At 42.9% G+C, this 18,068-nt stretch overlaps 1 protein-coding gene across 1 annotated transcript in view; it reads right to left on the reverse strand.

The window, feature by feature from the left end:
* The window catches only part of RORB (RAR related orphan receptor B), a 190,509-nt gene extending 178,696 nt beyond the window's left edge, over positions 1-11,813 (reverse strand). Inside the window, exon 1 of the mRNA XM_038769770.1 lies at positions 11,301-11,813. Coding sequence (XP_038625698.1) covers positions 11,301-11,307 — 7 coding nt within the window. The 5' untranslated portion in view covers positions 11,308-11,813. The remainder of the gene's footprint in view (positions 1-11,300) is intronic.
* Positions 11,814-18,068: the final 6,255 nt, after the last annotated feature.

An 18,068-nucleotide genomic window follows, 5' to 3' on the forward strand; every position in this document is an offset into this window, starting at 1 on the left:
CAGAGGCTGGGAATGTGGTTTGAAAATCTGTGTTTAATTCCCCTACTAAGTGCCAGGCAAAACTCCCATCAAAGTCAATAAGAAAGCTTCACATATAAAGACTTCTGGGCTGCGCTGAAAATATGATCACAACTTCACATTTTCATTAGAAGCTAAACACATTATTAACTGTATCTGTCTTTAAACTCTGATCAATCCTAACAACTAGAAGCCAAAGACTGCTGTTTTGGTGGTTTTTTTTTTTCCAGACAGGTGAAATGAAAGGATTCCACACAAACATCCTTTCAACTAAGTCTCTGCCACGTGACTATGGTTTGATTTGTAACGTTTGCCCACAATTTCCAACCATCCTGTGGTAATGCAAACAGCACTTCTGTTTCCCATTTCTCCAAGTTGATCAAAGAAATGAATGCTAGCACAGCTACATAATTTTCTGAATAGTTTTCTAAATAGTGGTTACTCTTTGGCAGCCTCTTGTCTGAGCATAAAATACCCAATGGTTTATCTTCCCTACAAAACCAGGGGTGTTTCCATCCACTTGAAGACTAAGATTTAATGACTTATGCAATTTCCCAACTGAAATCTTCTTATTACCCCTTAAGAACAATATGGAATTTGTTTGCATTGCTAACCTATAGTGAGCTCCATTCTCCCCAGTGCCTAAGTTAGTCCCTGGTGGTAAGTTAAACACTTTGGAAAGTGTATTAAATCTTCCTGGCCACTATGGGAACATTTAGTACAATTCTGCTGCAGGGTACTCAGATAGTGCACTTAATGGTACCCCAGTGACCTAGAAGAGTTAACACAACCTCCCTAAGTACCTAAAAGAGAACCAGAGAGTAACTCTGACCCTGGGAAGAAGCAAATTCAACGACATATGATTGCAACCCTTTCTCTCAAAGCCCCCAATGAGGAATGAATGAGTGTATACTGTTATGAAGAGGTTTTCCTAATGAAAATACAGATTTAGTTAACAAAACATATTCCAAACCATTTTGTTGAAACCGAGGAGCAGTGTGGCCTAGTGGAAATAGCCATGGGCCTGAAGGTCAGAGGGCCTGAGTTCTAATCCCGGCTCCTCCACGTACCTGCTGTGTGACCTTGGGTAAGTCACTTCTTTGTGCCTCAGATACTTCATCTGTAAAATGGAGATCCAATTCCCCATCTCCCCCCGACTTAGACCGTAAGCCGTGTATGGGACGAGGAATGTGTCTGACTTGATTATTTTGTATCTTCCCCAGAGCTTAGAACGGTGCTGGACACATAGTAAGTGCTTAACCAATACCACAATTATTATTAGTAGGATTGTTATTGTTATTCTATACTCGGTCATCTCAAAGGGAGTTTTTATCCAAATCAATTCTTTATTAGTATCTACTGAAGACAGCTTTCATGTGAGTTGGGGTTCATGAGCAGCTAGAGTGAATTAGTTGCCAACTATCAACAGCCTATATAGTTGCGTCGCTTACTCAAAATACCATCTGCAAAATCCTTTGTCCTCCCTGAATAACAACCTTTCGAATTCCTCCCCTTCAAAAATCCTCCATGGGGGGGAGAAAGTTTTTAAGGAATGGGCTAGGAGGATGGGGGATGTGAGGGGAAAGTTTTCAGGTTTTAGAGGGTCTTTTGGATTGATGAGGGTTTTCAAAGGAGACCATTTTACGGATGGAGGTTGAAGAGGAACTATGGGGATGACCTGGAAGGCGTGAATCAATGAACTAGTTTGGTGATGTGGTCAAGTTCACCTCAGCAAAGCATTTGTTTGATTGCTCAACTGACATCATTGTACATCTTGTCGGCAAACGTTACGGGGAGTAAAAGGACTCTCCAAACATTTGGAGTCAAAATGTGCAATATTACTTGACAAACAGTTTCCTCATGTGGACACGGCCAGTGTGTGGCAGAGATTCATTATTTGTGGATGTTTAGTTTTCCACACTAAATAATTGAAACGATGTTTGCAAAATTATTTTAGCCTTCTTCTCTTTATTCATTATAGAATATATGTTCTTAAGCATTCAATTTCAAATATGTTAGATGTTTAAGAATTATGTACTCTTAGACAACCTTGTTTGTTTCATTTTATCATTAAAGATTCATTTTACTAGAAAAGTTAGTTTCACTTGCAAGGGAGATTGAATTTGTTCCATAAAGTTTTCACCCCTCTGGATAGCTCATTATCCGGACAGGGCCCAAAATACGTACATAACAATTTGTTTTTGTTTTTCCATCTTTAGAGCTGCATCTCTAAAGAAATGAAGGATACTTGCATCCTCCAAAGAAGATGCAATGAAGGAATAATGGAAAACTCTTGACTTAAACCATGTGTATACTGACAAAATATATGAAAAGATTTGTGATTCTTAAGCAGCTTTGTAAAACATGTACACGGCTGTGGCAAGAGTCACAATCTTGTGATTTGGATTGCTGGCATGGCAATACTGAAATTCTAGAATACATTTGGTCATTAACTAGAGATTATAATCTAGAGTAAGTGTCTGAATTTTGACTCCTATGAAGTGATGTTGTAGACAACTGCTGTAAACAAAGACCCTGTCTCCTGGACTGGTTGATCGAATCAGGAACCCTGAAAATGTGATTTTCTGCCGTAATTCTTCTTCTTGTTATTTTTATTAATAAGAATAATTATTATAATAATAATAGTAGTATTTGTGAAGTGCTTACTATGTGCCAGGCACTGTCCTAAGCAATGAGGTAGATACAAGAAAATCAGGTGGGACACATAGAAAATCCATGTCCCACATAGGGCTCACAGTCTTAATCCCCATTTTACAGATGAGGGAACTGAGGCACAGAGAAGTTAAGTGACTCGCCCAAGGTCACACAGCAGACAACTGGCAAAGCAGGGATTAGAACCCAGGTCCTTCTGACCCCCAGGCCCATGTTCTATCCACCAGACCACACTGCTCTCCGTCCAACTCCTCCAATCAGGTACTAAAAAATATCAAAGGGATTTATAGCTAATCTTAAAATAATTTATTTCACATTATATCACCCTAAAACACAGAGCGATCAGATTTTTTTCCCCTTCTGAGACTAACTTCATTTTACACCCTAAAATATTATTTTCATAGATAATGTGTTATTCGACGTCAGTGGCATCTTTTTCAATCCTACGAAAGACAACTATATAGAAGATACTATTGGTTCTGATAAAGCCTGACTCAACTTTAGTATGGAAAACTGTTAAGAGACGCCAGCAGAATAATTAGAATAGCTGCTATTGGGGTCGACTGCCGTTAGGTTTAAAGCTACCTAGTACCGATATGGCTCATTTGGTTACTAGAGCTCTATTTGCTGAAAAACTGATCATTGTACATCGATGTTTTTGAATGTAGCATTTTGGGGTTGAAGGAGGTTTTATTGCCCACCTCACATAAAAAGGTTAGAATGGAACGTGCACGATCCACGAATTTGATTTTTCTCTAAGCTTCAAATACTTTCATATCTTCTACAATGATCAAATACTAAGATAGAGATAGATAATAGTCATATATGTTATGAAAGTTTAATTTCCTTTCACTAATATACAAATTCAATTATTTGGCATTTAATGGGTGTTGTTTTTCAAATCTCGAATTAAATGACGATTACCTGGTGCTGGATCACGATCTGTAACTTTTTAAAAAATTACAGCCAATGAAATTTGTCAGTGCTCTTTTTAAATAACTTTCCCATCAATATGTACTGCTGTTTTGGAAAAAAAAAGATTCCGGGGTAAATACGTGACATCAAATTGAATGGCTTTATGCTATTTTATTGGTGGCGCAGAAACAATTACTACTGTATTTACAAAGACTTTCGATCCATTTTACCCGCTATATTTTGTCACACTGACATGTCCATTTTACTCAACAAAAGAAAAATACATTAGATTACAAAAAATAACTTACACTATGAAATCTGTTTAAAGATCATATTTTAACCTCTATTTAGCAGTAGGATGCTTATTAACATCAAAGGGAATTTCATAGCAATACCAGAGTAAAATGTTAGGTACTACGGTGAAACACCCTCAAATCCGATATCACGACGTGCTTGTTTGCCATCAGTGAAAACAGAAGGTAGTGGAAAATTAAAAAAAAAAAAGTTTGGAGCTTTCAATTAGCTTACTTAAAATAATCACAAACAGTCATCAGATTAAATTCTTAAATTTAATACACAGAGTATTACATTTAAAGGGAAAAGAGAGAGTGAGCTAAAAATAATATTGATAATAATATGGGACCACAGTGCTCCCTGTTGCTCTATACAATGTTTCCTTTCATTAAAATTCCACCCAACTACTACACTACTGTTGGCTATTTACACAGCTATTATATTTAGTTTGATTTACCATAAATGCCGTTATAACACCTGTGGTTTCCCTCATTAAGAATTGAATGACTAGGGTCATGGGTTGAAAGGGCAGCATATGGGCTACCAAAGGGCTAGTTAACATAACCTATTGTATTGGTGCACTGGTAAAGCTCATTTCTATTCATCAGATGATTAGTTCAATCAATATTTATTCCTGTGTGCTTCCTTTGTCTTCAGCTACAAAGCAGACATCCTTCAAATTCATAGCACAAGCCTCGTCTTCTATGAATTTATTAGTACTTACTTTGAGAGGAAAAAAAATGGATTTATTTGGCAATTTGAATATTTTCCCCCCCATCATCACGTAACTATTGCTCACATAATAGTACACCACATTTACTGGTAGGTTATCGAAGATAACTTTTATTAACATACTCCATTATTATACTATATAAAAATGTATAATAATAAAAAGTGGCAGGTGTTAGTCTTACTCTGTGTGTCAGGGAAAGATGTCTCTCTGAGATGACACAAATTATATTTTACACAGAAAACCGGGAATTCTGAGTGGCAAAACTAAAGAATATATATACCTTTGTTCCCCCCAAATACCCACTCCTATGTGAAAGATGCAAATATATATGCAAATGCATATATATTTAGATAGCAATTTGACCATATTTATATATCCGATTCAGTAATAATTTGAAGATTGCAACTTGTTATGATTTGTATTTTGCATTCAGCCTCACCAATAAATGTCAAAAGTAGTCATTCATTGACTATCTTATTCCAACACTTTGCATAATAATGATCAAATAGCAGAACTAACAAGATGTTGATACAAAAATGAGGACATAAGGCAGGACATGAGAAAAAGTGCTTCCCAGTCAGTTGTCCAACTGATCCTTTCTATATTAACCAGGGAAAATACAGCTCATTTGCAGTGTGTAATACTGAATTCATATCATGAATTCACAATTAATGTCTTATCAACAATGTACAATTCAATTGAAGTAGCATGAGATAATCCAAATAATTCTCACGATTTTTTAATCTTCAAAGAATAAACATTTTAATGCTTGTCATGAAAAGTTATTCTCATTTTAATGGACTGTAAAATGATACCATTAAATATTAGCACCCTCAATACGTAAAATTCTATTAAATCTTAAGAAATATAATAATGTCCTAAACATACGGATAAAAAGTTCAGAACTTCATCAGTTATGCATTTTCACTTCAATTTCCCACATTCTTTTGTGATTTTATTGCACTCATGGATTGCTTATTTTTTGATAATATGTTGCAGCTACTTAAATTTGAACAGTTTTTAATTTCAGTACTGTTTATTTAAAATTAATTGGAAATATATTATCTCAGAACTATTACCTGGGCAGATTTTTTTTATAGTTCGGCTGATTAGAAAGATGACAAAATTACCTGCGTACTTTACATCTAGTAGCTCCAAAGAAAATCATGTTTTAATTAGTAAATTAATTAAAAGGACATCTAATTATACTTTTTCCTATTCTTGTTTTTCTAATGAGCATTCAGAAAAAATTACGAAACTATCCTGTCTCCATGATACTTTGCTTCTAGGGTCACTTCTAAAGCTGAAAAAAGTCGTCTTTTGCCGTCAAGCCGTCACAATACCGTGCCCTATAAAACTGCCATAACTCCAGAACATTCAATTTAAGAAAAATCCTGGGTCTGACCGCTTTTATGACACTATTTTAAGGACATTTTCATAAAACGTGATAATGTTATCTGGAATTTCTTTTATGTGATATGTCTAAAGGATGCAAGAGTCTGTCTTCCAGCAAAATACAATTTCATTTGCTATTATTTAGACTCCAATCTAGTGCTTAACAAGAAATCCAGATACATAAATACACCATTAGTGCATCTGTACTTTTAAAAGTCATTAAAAGTATCAGAGTTGAATATACCGTGGCACAGAAAAGTAAACGTTAACATTTGTCTTTTGCTTAATCACATTACAAATCCAACTAAAAGGATCTCAGAAAGAAAACATGCGTGTTATAGCTAAGCAAAGTATTCCTTTTCTCTTCTTTGAGAATATCGCCTGAAATAATCTTTGATGAAGGAAAATCAGTTAAGCAAATGTTCTGTTTCTGCTGGTGGAGAACTCCAAACTTCCTGGCTTTAAAATACACCAAGGAACTTAATTCGCACGCCATTTAAGTTGGTAGAAGCGATACCACTGTGATTATTCTGATCCTTTTTCAGCTGGAGAGATTCGACTTTGGATTCGCAATCATGAGAAATGAAAACGTGGACTGGTGAGGGTAACCGCCATCTCTGAGGCATAAGGGATGTTGCCATATATGTTGCCAACTTGTACTTCCCAAGCGCTTAGTACAGTGCTCTGCACACAGTAAGCGCTCAATAAATACGATTGATATGATGATGATAAGGGGCCTCAATGGTCAACTTAGTCCACGGTGTCACAAGATCGTTGTGCTCTGGCGTAAGTTAAAAGTCTAAGGACAGGAGATTTTTCATTAGGGACCACTTTAAGCATGCTTGAAATTGTTTTCAGAGTTAAGTGAGACTTCCGGACTATGGATAGCCTCCCAGATTGGAATTTAACAAAGGGTACCGATAACCCCCCTCCAGAGATACTGTTCCAAATCGGTGCCGTTATGACGATTTCGGAGAGTGTCTTGATCGGGAATAGCTAATTCAATTTTAGGGAGGTCATTAAGGTCCATGAACGTATCTTACACTTAATGGGCCTTAAGCAGAATGCTCTCGGCTCCGGTGGAAAACATGTAGGAATCGGGCCTGGGGTGTCTTTGAAAGACAGCAGTTCCTCCTCCAAAGACAGTAGTTAATAAAAATTAACTCTCTTGAATAATGGATGAGTATTGGACCTTTCCCAGTTGGGTGGAGGTGGGAGGGGGAGAGCTCTAGGCCTGTTTACAGCCTGGCACTGTTAGACAACACTTTAAATCTCCTATTGATTACAGTGTCTCCTGTCTCTGAGCTTTGGGGAACAGTCTTTGGTGGCAGGGTTTGAGCACTCGACGCAAATGGATCCTGCAACAAACAACTCCCCTGTCTAGCTAGGCTAGAGGGACACTGTCAATCAATCCAGGCTGGAGAGGAGTCCTTCACCTCGGGCTAGAGCCGGTAACTGTCGGGCTCGGAAGTCCGCCTGGAAAAGGATGAGGGGGTGGGGGGGCTTCCTGAACCCTTGATGACACAAGGGATTAATTGGGGAAGAGGAGAGAAATGGAAAGGAACAAGAGGAGAGAAACAAAAGCAACTTTTTTTTTCCCCCTCTTAGCACACATCTCTTTTTCCTCCACCTGCCCCGTGGTCATCCCGTGGGGAACTGGCCAGTGACACTGAGAATCTGCCTTGGACTTTTCGTATTCTTCTTCTGCAGCCGGAGAGAGGCAGGGTTGTGTGTCCGGGCGTTTGTGAATGTGTCTGTGCCTGCACTTGGCGCATCTGCGCGCTTGGGTGTATGTGTATGTCTATGCGTGCTTGTGTGCATGTGTGTTTGTGCGCCCGTGCATGGCTGTGTGCGTGTTGGTGTGTCTTTAAAACTCCGCCCCCCTGCCAACGCCCCGTGCTGGGCCCGGGATCAAAGTTGGGTTGGCATGTGCCTCAAAGTCCCCTAATGCCACCGTCCCCGCTGCTTATTCTGTCGCCCCCTGACCCTCTCCCCTCCTCCTCCTCCTCCTCCCCAACACCGGCGGAGCGGGGAGAAGAGGAGGAAGGAAGAGAGAAGAATGTATCCAAAAGAGAAATGAAGTGGGGCCCACGCTGGTACCCCAGCTCGGCTCCCCGGGAGAAGCGGGCCAGTGGAGCACAGGCCCAGCCTCGAGACGGGAAGACACGGAAGAAAACAAGGCAAAACCCATCCAAGTCTTCTCTCCCCTACCCATCCCCGCCGGCCACAGGCACCCCCGCTCACACCCGGAGTCCCGGTTCTCACCTGCCCCTATTTTCCACCCCATCCTCCCTCGTCAGTTGCCCCGTTTCCTTTCCTCACTGCACACACAACTGAGCAGATCCCAACCTTTCCACCCTGTCCCTACTCCGCAGATTGGCAGTCACGGGATGGAGGGATGGGGCCTGTATACGGGATGGGCCTCCAGGAGGCCTTCCCACACTGAGCCCTTTCCTCCATCCCCCCCATCTTACCTCCTTCCCTTCCCCACAGCACCTGTATATATGTTTGTACATATTACTCTATTTATTTACTTATTTTACTTGTACATCTCTATTCTATTTATTTGATTTTGTTAGTATGTTTGGTTTTGTTCTCTGTCTCCCCCTTCTAGACTGTGAGCCCACTATTGGGTAGGGACTGTCTCTATATGTTGCCAGCTTGTACTTCCCAAGCGCTTAGTACAGTGCTCTGCACACAGTGAGCGCTCAATAAATACGATTGATGATGATGATGATGATGATGACCGTGTGTCCACCCTCACCTGCTGCGCCTCCTTGCCCGCCTCTCATGGTGGTGGACGGCGAGAGGCTTAACGGCCTTTGCCAGATAGCCACCCACTCTACTGCCGAGGCCTCAGGAATAATAATAATAATAATAATAATGATAATAATAGTAATAATAATAATAGCATTTATTAGGTGCTTACTGTGTGCAAAGCACTGATCTAAGCGCTGGGGAGGTTACAAGGTGATCAGGTCCCACAGACGGGAAGGCTACTCTCTAGGGTCGAGGAGTGGGTGGAGAATAGGATAAAAAAGCAGCTTGGCTCGGTGGAAAGAGCCCGGGCTGCAGAGTCAGAGGTCATGGGTTCAAATCCCGGCCCCACCAATTGTCAGCTGGGTGACTTTGGGCACGTCACTTCACTTCGCTGTGCCTCGGTTACCTCATCCGGAAAATGGGGATTGAGACTGCGAGCCCCCCGTGGGGCAACCTGATCACCTTGTAACCTCCCCAGCGCTTAGAACAGTGCTTTGCACGTAGTGAGCGCTTAATAAATGCTATTATTATCATTAATAATAGAGGGGAGGAAAGGCAGTGAAAGAAGCAAGGACCCCCAGCCTTCCAGGTCAGGTTCCTTTAAAGTCACTAACTCGCGGAGTCCGGGCTGCTGAGGGGGGGTGGTGGTGGTGGTGGGTGTGTGTGTGTGTGTGTGTGTGTGTGATGTGCTGTCCTAGACACAAAGTTAGGAACGGCGGGAGGCAGTGGGCATTCGGGATAGGTTAGGGACTGAGAGGGAAGGGAGGGAATATAAAGAAGCTAAAGACAGAGAGTAGGGAGGGGAGGGGTAAGGAGGGGAAGGGAAAAGAAGGAGCGGGATCCTTGGCTTTCACACTAGCCAGGGTCCACATTGAAATGCAAGGAGCTTTCCTGTTTCGCGATGAAAGAATGAGTCATCTTGAAGTTCGGGGGAAAGAAGAAAGGGGAGAGGGGAGGAGGGAGCGGGGCCTTCGGATGGAGCGGAAAACTTTTTTTTTTAATGGCATTTATTAAGCGCTTACTATGTGCAAAGCACTGTTCTAAGCGCTGGGGAGGCTACAAGATTATCAGGTTGTCCCTCATGGGGCTCCCAGTCTCAGTCCCCATTTTACAGATGAGGTAACTGAGGGCTTGCCCAAAGTCACACAGCTGACAGTTGGCGGAGCCGGGATTTGAACCCATGACCCCTGCCTCCAAAACCCGGGTTCTTTCCTACTGAGCCACGCTGCTTCTCTTGAGTCCCGTGTAAAGGCAGAATGGGAGTGGAGGGATGTAAACCTCGCAGCCCTGGTGGAGCAGGTGTCCCGTCCCCCCGTCCCTTCTCCATTCTCCTCTATAACCTCAGCCGGCCCTAATTGCGCCCGGTATCATCATCATCATCATCATCAATCGTATTTATTGCGCGCTTACTATGTGCAGAGCACTGTACTAAGCGCTTGGGAAGTCCAAATTGGCAACATCTAGAGACAGTCCCTACCCAACAGTGGGCTCACAGTCTGAAAGGGGGGAGACCGAGAACAAAACCAAACAGACTAACAAAATAAAATAAATAGAATAGATATGTACAAGATAAATAGAGTAATAAATATGTACAAACATATATACAGGTGCTGTGGGGAGGGGAAGGAGGTAAGATGGGGGGATGGAGAGGGGGACAGGAAGGAAGGGGCTCAGTTTGGGAAGGCCTCCTGGAGGGGGTGAGCTCTCAGCAAGGCCTTGAAGGGTTCCTTGGTATCCTCCAAGGAATCTCTTTCCCTCCCCTTCCCTTCCCAGCCCTTTTCCTCTCTATTTCGGAAAGGCAGAAGGAACCCACGGGCCGGCTTCCGCGCTCCGCCGACAAAACAAGGAACTTCCCAAACAACTTTTCCGGGGGCCCTCCCCCGGCTTCCCCAGGCCGAACCCCAGCAGGAGCGGCGGCGAAGCGAGGGGCGTGGGAAAGCAGGAAGGAAGACAAGCCCTCCCCACCTCCCCTCTATCTTTGCGGACACACACACACACACACACACACACACACACACACACACACACACACTCCCTATTTGCCTTGGCAGCACCGCTGTGTATCTGTGTGTGTGTATATGTGGTTCCTCCGCCCATTCCAAGAGCGTTGACAGGGCTGGGAGTGCGCGCTCGTGGGGCTTTATTTTCTCGACAGACGCTGCCGAAATAAAACACACACACACACGCACGCAAACACAGACTCACCCTTGTCCGCGAGCAAAAGACAAAAAGAAGGTGCACCGCAACTCCGCGGAAAGCAAACAACTCTCCAAAGAACTCTCAGCCCGCCTCTCCCCCCCCCCGAGCAGCATCCACAACACTTCACAACTTTGTGCAACCATCCCACTCTCCCCAGCCTTCTCTACAACGCGGTCTCGGTGAAATGCATCCTCTTCCTCTTCCTCTACTTTCTTCCCCTCCGTGGAGCCCAGCACCCCGACCCTTCAAGGCCCATCTCTCGGAGGTGAAGGGTCCGAATCCGTTATATTTGAGCCTTTCCCCTCTCTCTTACCTCGCATGGTGGTGGCGGGCCTTCACTCAGCGCAGTCATGAAGCTACCAGCCCGGACGTCGGAACAGAAAAATCCTCGCTCAGCAAGAGTGAAGGCTGCAGCCGAAGATCGGATCTGCTGAGAAAATCATCCCTTCGAGGCTGTTGTGGTTGCCGTTGCCGCCGCCGCCGCTTTTAAACTGGTTTTTATTAGGATGGTGGTGATGGTGGTTTGTTTTTGTTTTGGTTTTGCAGGCGGGTGAAAATGTGTTGTCTGATTGGTGCCCGGATTGACTGTGGGGTTTTTTTTGGTTTTGTTTTTCTTTCTCTCCAACGTGCTTTGCTTTAAAAATGCCACCACCGGCTCCCAAAGATTTCTCTTGTGATCACTTGGATTGAAGAGTTGGTGGTGGTTTTGTCAGTTACAAAGCAGAGGGGGAAAAGAGCGAAAAAAAAAATAAAATCAGAAAGAAAAGGCAGGAGGGCCGTGTGGATGGCAGAGCATGTGGGCTTTCACATGACATCTGCGCCTGTTAGCGGATCCGCGAGGTGAAATTTTCACTGTTCAGTTACAGGGACGCTCAGGAAGGGAGAGAGAGAGAGAAAGAGAGAGAGAAAGAGAGAGAGAGAGGGAGATAGATGGAGAGGGAAAGCTGCAAAGAGGCTTATAGCAGAGGGCGGGCTGCACCGGGAGCCTGCGGCTCCTCCCCCTGTCAACGTGGTCTCCAATCAGTAGCCTCCTGCTCTTGGGCCGGCTGGGACCACTTGGGGGACACCCCAAGAAGCGGAGCCGGGAAGGGGGGCACGGGGGAGGGAGGGACAGAAGGGGAAGGGCCGACAGTGGAAAGGAGACAGCACAGGAGGGAGAAGGCCAGAAAGAGTTGGGGCCAAGGCCACTGGGAGCTTGAAATGGACTAATTCATTAGTGAGTCCTACCCGGAGCCTAGGGAGGGTAGAAAAGGGAGGGGACCCCAGTTTCTGCCCCCTCTGTAGCTAAAGAGAGAAGCTACGCCCTTACTCCAGTCTTTCTACCTTGTACAGTTAGAACCCAGTTTCTGCCCCCTCTGTAGCTCGAGAGAAGCTACGCCCTTCCTCCAGTCTTTCTACCTTTGTACAGTTTGATCTCTCCGATATCAGGCAACTGGGCACTTGAAATGGACTAATTCATTAGTGAGTCCTACTCGGGGCCTAGGGAGGGTAGGAAAGGGAGGGGACCCCAGTTTCTGCCCCCTCTGTAGCTAAAGAGAGAAGCTATGCCCTTACCCCAGTCCTTCTACCTTGTACAGTTTGAACCCAGTTTCTGTCCCCTCTGTAGCTAAAGAGAGAAGCTACGCCCTTCCTCCAGTCTTTCTACCTTGTACAGTTTGATCTCTCCGATGAGGCTCTGGCTCTGAATCTTCCTCACCCCTTCTCCTAGTCCCTTTTCAATCGGTTCCCTTTCACCTGCATCTCTGAGCGGGTATTTAGTTTTGTATGATTACTTATTATTACTATTATCAGTTCTCTTCTTAGGAAAAGCCCCTCCCAGAACGACTAAAGAGCAGACCGAGCAAAGCAACAGACTGTCTTGTTTGAAAACATCGGTTTTCTTTGAAAATGTTGAGACCTCGGATTTCGTCTGGTTGAATGTCTTGGGCTTTTTTGTCTGCCTCCCTGTCAAAGTGGAATGTGAAGATTTTGAAAGTCTGGGGGCTGTAGGCAATGCGGTAGGCATGAGAAAATGAAACATATTGGAAGTTGGGTAAGCCATTCAAAGTTAGAGGTTCTGGGGTGTGTGGACATCTGGGCTTGGGAGAGGGGTATGCAGGCATCGGGTACAAAGCTGGTAATGCCTGGAAACGTTTCTTTTTTTCCTTTAAAGGAGCTGGTCGATATTTCTTAAAGGGCCTTGGAATCCTCAAATGTAAGTCACCACTTGAGTAGTCCGTAATTATGGCAATTTTATTTCAAATAAAAGGTTGGTGGATAATATTTCTCAGTGAATGAAATTTGGGTGGTAGAAAGGGATAGTTAAAGAGTTGCGGAGAGCTAAGAAGTGATTCCAAAGCTTGTTCAGAATTGAAGGGGTGGGAACAAAAAGAAACATGACTCACTACACTTGCCTTACGGACGAAAGCCAAAGCCTGTACCTATACCACAGATGGACTTACATCGGCAAAACGTTTGCACATACCAACATGTTGTATATTTATAGGGCTATAGTTCACTTAAAAACCCTTGAAGGCTTGAGTGAATCCTGATTAGTATATTTATGAAACGGACTGAATTGAGGAAAATGATCTTTCGGAAGAATCCACTCAACTGAAAAAAAAAAAACACCCTCTTTTCCTAAATCTTCAGTTGACAGTAGTTAATCTTTTAAGACAATATTTAAGGCTGCACAGTTTTATCATTTTTAATCAAGTTAAACATATTCATCATAACTACATTAAAGCCACACCAAGTTATGCCTAATTTAGTTGCTTCATTAAAAATTACTGAATATAAAATAGCCCAGAAACAAATTGTGGCTTGATCATTTTTGAATCTCATATGCCTCAAGCATATGCAGTTGGTATGTCATGTCTTTCAATGCCTTTGGAAATAATAGAGACATTCTATTATTGTTGTTGTTACTGTTTTTGTCTCTGGCTATATGGTAATTGTTGAGAGACTCAAAAATCTGAACTGTTTGCAGAAATTCTGCAGCTCTAATTCATTTTCTGATTTATACATTTATTTGCTCTCTCCTGTATTGTCTGTAATCCTAAAAAATGATAGGCAGAGTATGAACAGGGAATACATTACTTTTTGTACTCCTACGTATCCAGGGTGTCATTTATTTTGTGTTTGACTGTTTCCACAGTTTATTATTGTATTCAGGAACTACTTGTCACATTTTTTTAAATCTCTTCTGAGCATTTTGAAAAACAAGGCTTTAAAAATAGTTAATCAATTAGAAACAATTTTCTGTAAATGAAAACCTTTAATTACATTATCTTATTTTTGGAAACTAAGAATGTAATATATGTGACAAGACGACAGGCTTCAAAAACTGATTATTTCTTTTGTCTTTTTGGGTAAAATGAAAATTGATCACCAGTCATAGTATCTTTCGTTTTCGGAGTAATTCAGAAAATTTGAAAACTGCTTCTTTGGCTATTTGTTCAACACCTCTCCTTAGGTTCTTGAACCATTTTGAATATTTTTTTTCTAAAAAAGAAACAATTTTCCCTAACTCTTCCCATACTTAACCAACGTCATTGTGATGATGAATGCGATAGCAATTTTCAGTAGCCTGGAGAAATACAGCATCATGCTTACAGTTTTCATTAAAATTCTTACTTGCCCTCAGTCCGATTTCTTTTAGGCTTAATCTAATTTCTTTCAGGTCCTGGCCTTATGCTAATTTGCATGGCTGTAGGAAGTAAATTCTCAGGCAAGTTCGAATAGACCAGAAGTAAAGCCGGCAGTTCTAGCAGGTTTTTAAACTGAGGATATAATAAAGACAAACACAAATCAACTGGGAAATGATCTTAAAATTCATTTTTCTTTGGATCCAGATCTTTCTAGCACTGGCAATATTGAATGTACAAAGTTGTTGAGAAGATATATTCAACCTTAATTACCGTCCTGACAACCATGCTCCTTTGCTCACATGTGTATATACACTGACAACTCCTCCCCCCACTCCAGCACACACACACACAACACACACACACACACACACACACACACACACACACATTTGGGATAGGAAGTATAACACTGATGAAAGTATGGATATTGAAGACTGTTGCTCACCCGCCTCTGCATCAAACAGAAACTCCTTACCATCGGCTTTAAAGTACTCAATAGTTTCTCCTCCTACTACCTTAACTCACGGATTTCCTACTACAATGCAGCCTGCACGCTTTGCTCCTCAACATCAACCTACTCGCTGTACCTCAGTCTCATCTCTTTAACCTCTGACCCCTTGCCCATGTCTTTCCTCTGTCCTAGAATTCTCCCCCCTTCATATCTGACAGACCAGTATACACCCCCGACTCTAAACCCTCCCCAAGTTACATCTCCTCCAAGAGGCCTTCCATGACTAAGCAGCACTTGATAGTCACCCCACCCTTAGCCTCACAGCACTTCCGTACATACCCTTTCATTCTGCCATTTCCCCTATAATAATAATAATGTTGGCACTTATTAAGCACTTACTATGTGCAAAGCACTGTTCTAAGTGCTGGGGAGGTTACAAGGTGATCAGGTTGTCCCATGGCGGGGGGGGGGTGACAGTCTTAATCCCCATTTTACAGATGAGGGAACTGAGGCACAGAGAAGTTAAGTGACTTGCCCAAAGTCACACAGCTGACAAGTGGCGGAGCGGGTTTTGAACCCATGACCTCTGGCTCCAAAGCCCGTGCTTTTTCCACTGAGCCACGCCGCTTCTCATATCTGTAACTTACTTTAATGTCTAAAATCCTTGTGGGTAGGGACAGTGTCTACCAATTCTATTATATTCTGCTTTATCAAATGCTTAGTACAGTGTTCTGCACACAGTAAGCAGTCAGTGAAAAAGTGTGAAGCTTCAAAGCAAATAAGTTTATGTTTGACCACCTTTCCAGAGAAGGGGTTCTATTACCATTTTTGCCCCAGATCCATCCAACCTTATTATTTTGTCACAGAGCAAACACTCCATTTCAGCTTCTTAGATAATGAACATTCTGTTCATATGTTTCTGTAATAGGAAGTGACAAACAAATTGAAATTTACCTGCCATTGAAGCTTTGCTCCAAATGAGCAAGGCATGCATACTTGCCATTGTTATAGCCATTGCTATGCAACATTTAGAGAGTGTATTTATTCCTACACTAGCTGAATGAAGATTTAGGCAAAATCTCTTCCTGAAATTCAGTACTGGGGCTTAGAAAAGTCACTAAGTAGGTGTTCGCTGTTTAGAGACAAGCATGTATTTGAAACTCATTTTTTTTGTAGAAATTCAGGTTTGGGATCAAATAATAATAATAATTGTAATAATGATATCTATTAAACACTTTTCATGTTTAAGCGATAGGGGTGGATACAGAATAATCACAGTGGGGACAGTCCCTGTTCCACATAGGACTCAATGTAAATAGGATAAGGCTAAAATAGCCATGCAATGAAAATTAGTAGAAATTGGGCCTTGAACGTATTACCAGACCCACCTCCAAACCTACCCCAGAACGAACATCTCAACATTTTCTTCCCCTCAGTCATCATTCATTCATTCAATCGTATTTATGTGTGCAGAGCACTGTATTAAGCGCTTGGGAAGTACAAGTCGGCAACATATAGAGACTGTCCCTACCCAGCAACAGGCTCACAATCTAGAAGGGGGAGACAGACAACAAAACAAAACAAGTAGACAGGTGTCAAAACCATCAGAATAAATAGAATTATAGCTATATGCACATCATTAATAAAATAGAGTAGTAAATTTGTAAAAGTAAAATAAAGTAATAAATATGTACAGATATATACAAGTGCCGTGGGGAGGGGAAAGGGGTAGGGCGGAGGGAGGGAGGGAGGGGGGTGATGGGGAGGGGAGGAGGAGAGGAAAAAGGGGGCTCAGTGGGAAGTCCTCCTGGAGGAGGTGAGCTCTCAGTAGGGCTTTGAAGGGAGGAAGAGAGCTAGTTTGGCGGATGTGTGGAAGGAGGGCATTCCAGGCCAGGGGAAGGACGTGGGCCGGGGGTCGACAGCGGGACAGGCAAGAACGAGGCAGAGTGAGGAGGTTAGTGGCAGAGGAGCGGAGGGTGCGGGCTGGGCTGTAGAAGGAGAGAAGGGAGGTGAGGTAGGAGGGGGCGAGGTGATGGAGAGCCTTGAAGCCGAGAGTGAGGAGTTTTTGCTTCATTCGTAGGTTGACAGGCAACCACTGGAGATTTTTGAGGAGGGCAGTGACATGCCCAGAGCGTTTCTGTACAAAGGTAATCCGGGCAGCAGAGTGAAGTATAGACTGAAGCAGGGGGAGACAGGAGGATGGGAGATCAGAAAGGAGACTGATGAAGTAATCCAGTTGGGATAGGATGAGAGATTGAACCAGCAAGGTAGCGGTTTGGATGGAGAGGAAAGGGCAGATCTTGGTGATGTTGTGAAGGTGAGACCAGCAGGTTTTGGGTGATGGATTTGACGTGTGGGGTGAATGAGAGAGCGGAGTCAAGGATGACACCAAGGTTGCGGGCTGCTGAGACAGGAAGGATGGTAGTGCCGTCTACACTGACGGGAAAGTCAGGGAGATGACAGGGTTTGGGAGGGAAGATAAGGAGCTCAGTCTTAGATATGTAGAGTTTTAGATTTCAATGCTATTTATTGAGCACTTACTGTGAACACAGCACTTTATTAAGAGCTTGAGAAAGTACAATGCAACAGATTTTAGTCCCAGACTGAAGAAGGCAGGAAATATATTCCCCTAGTCTTAGCTGGCCCCAAATGTAATACCAAATATGTTCCCCACCAGGTGTCTACCTCTTTCCTGCTCTTGTCTGCTCTCTTCTCTCCTGTTATTCCCTGTAGACGCTAATCTCCTTGTGGGCAGGGAATGTGCCTACCAACTCTGTTTTATTGTACTCTTCTAAGTGCTTAGGATGGTGTTCTACCCGCGGTAAGCACTCTATAAAAACCATTAATTGACTGATTGATCCCAACTCATACTCTTTGCTCCTCCCAAATTAAATCTCCTAAATTTACCTTAACTGTGCCTCACTCATAAACTATCCCTCTCCAACTCACTGCTATGTCTTTCCGCTCCCAGAGAACTCCCTACCCCATCAAATCACATCCT

The sequence above is a fragment of the Tachyglossus aculeatus genome, chromosome X4 (genome assembly GCF_015852505.1).
Source record: "Tachyglossus aculeatus isolate mTacAcu1 chromosome X4, mTacAcu1.pri, whole genome shotgun sequence".
NCBI lineage: Eukaryota > Metazoa > Chordata > Mammalia > Monotremata > Tachyglossidae > Tachyglossus > Tachyglossus aculeatus.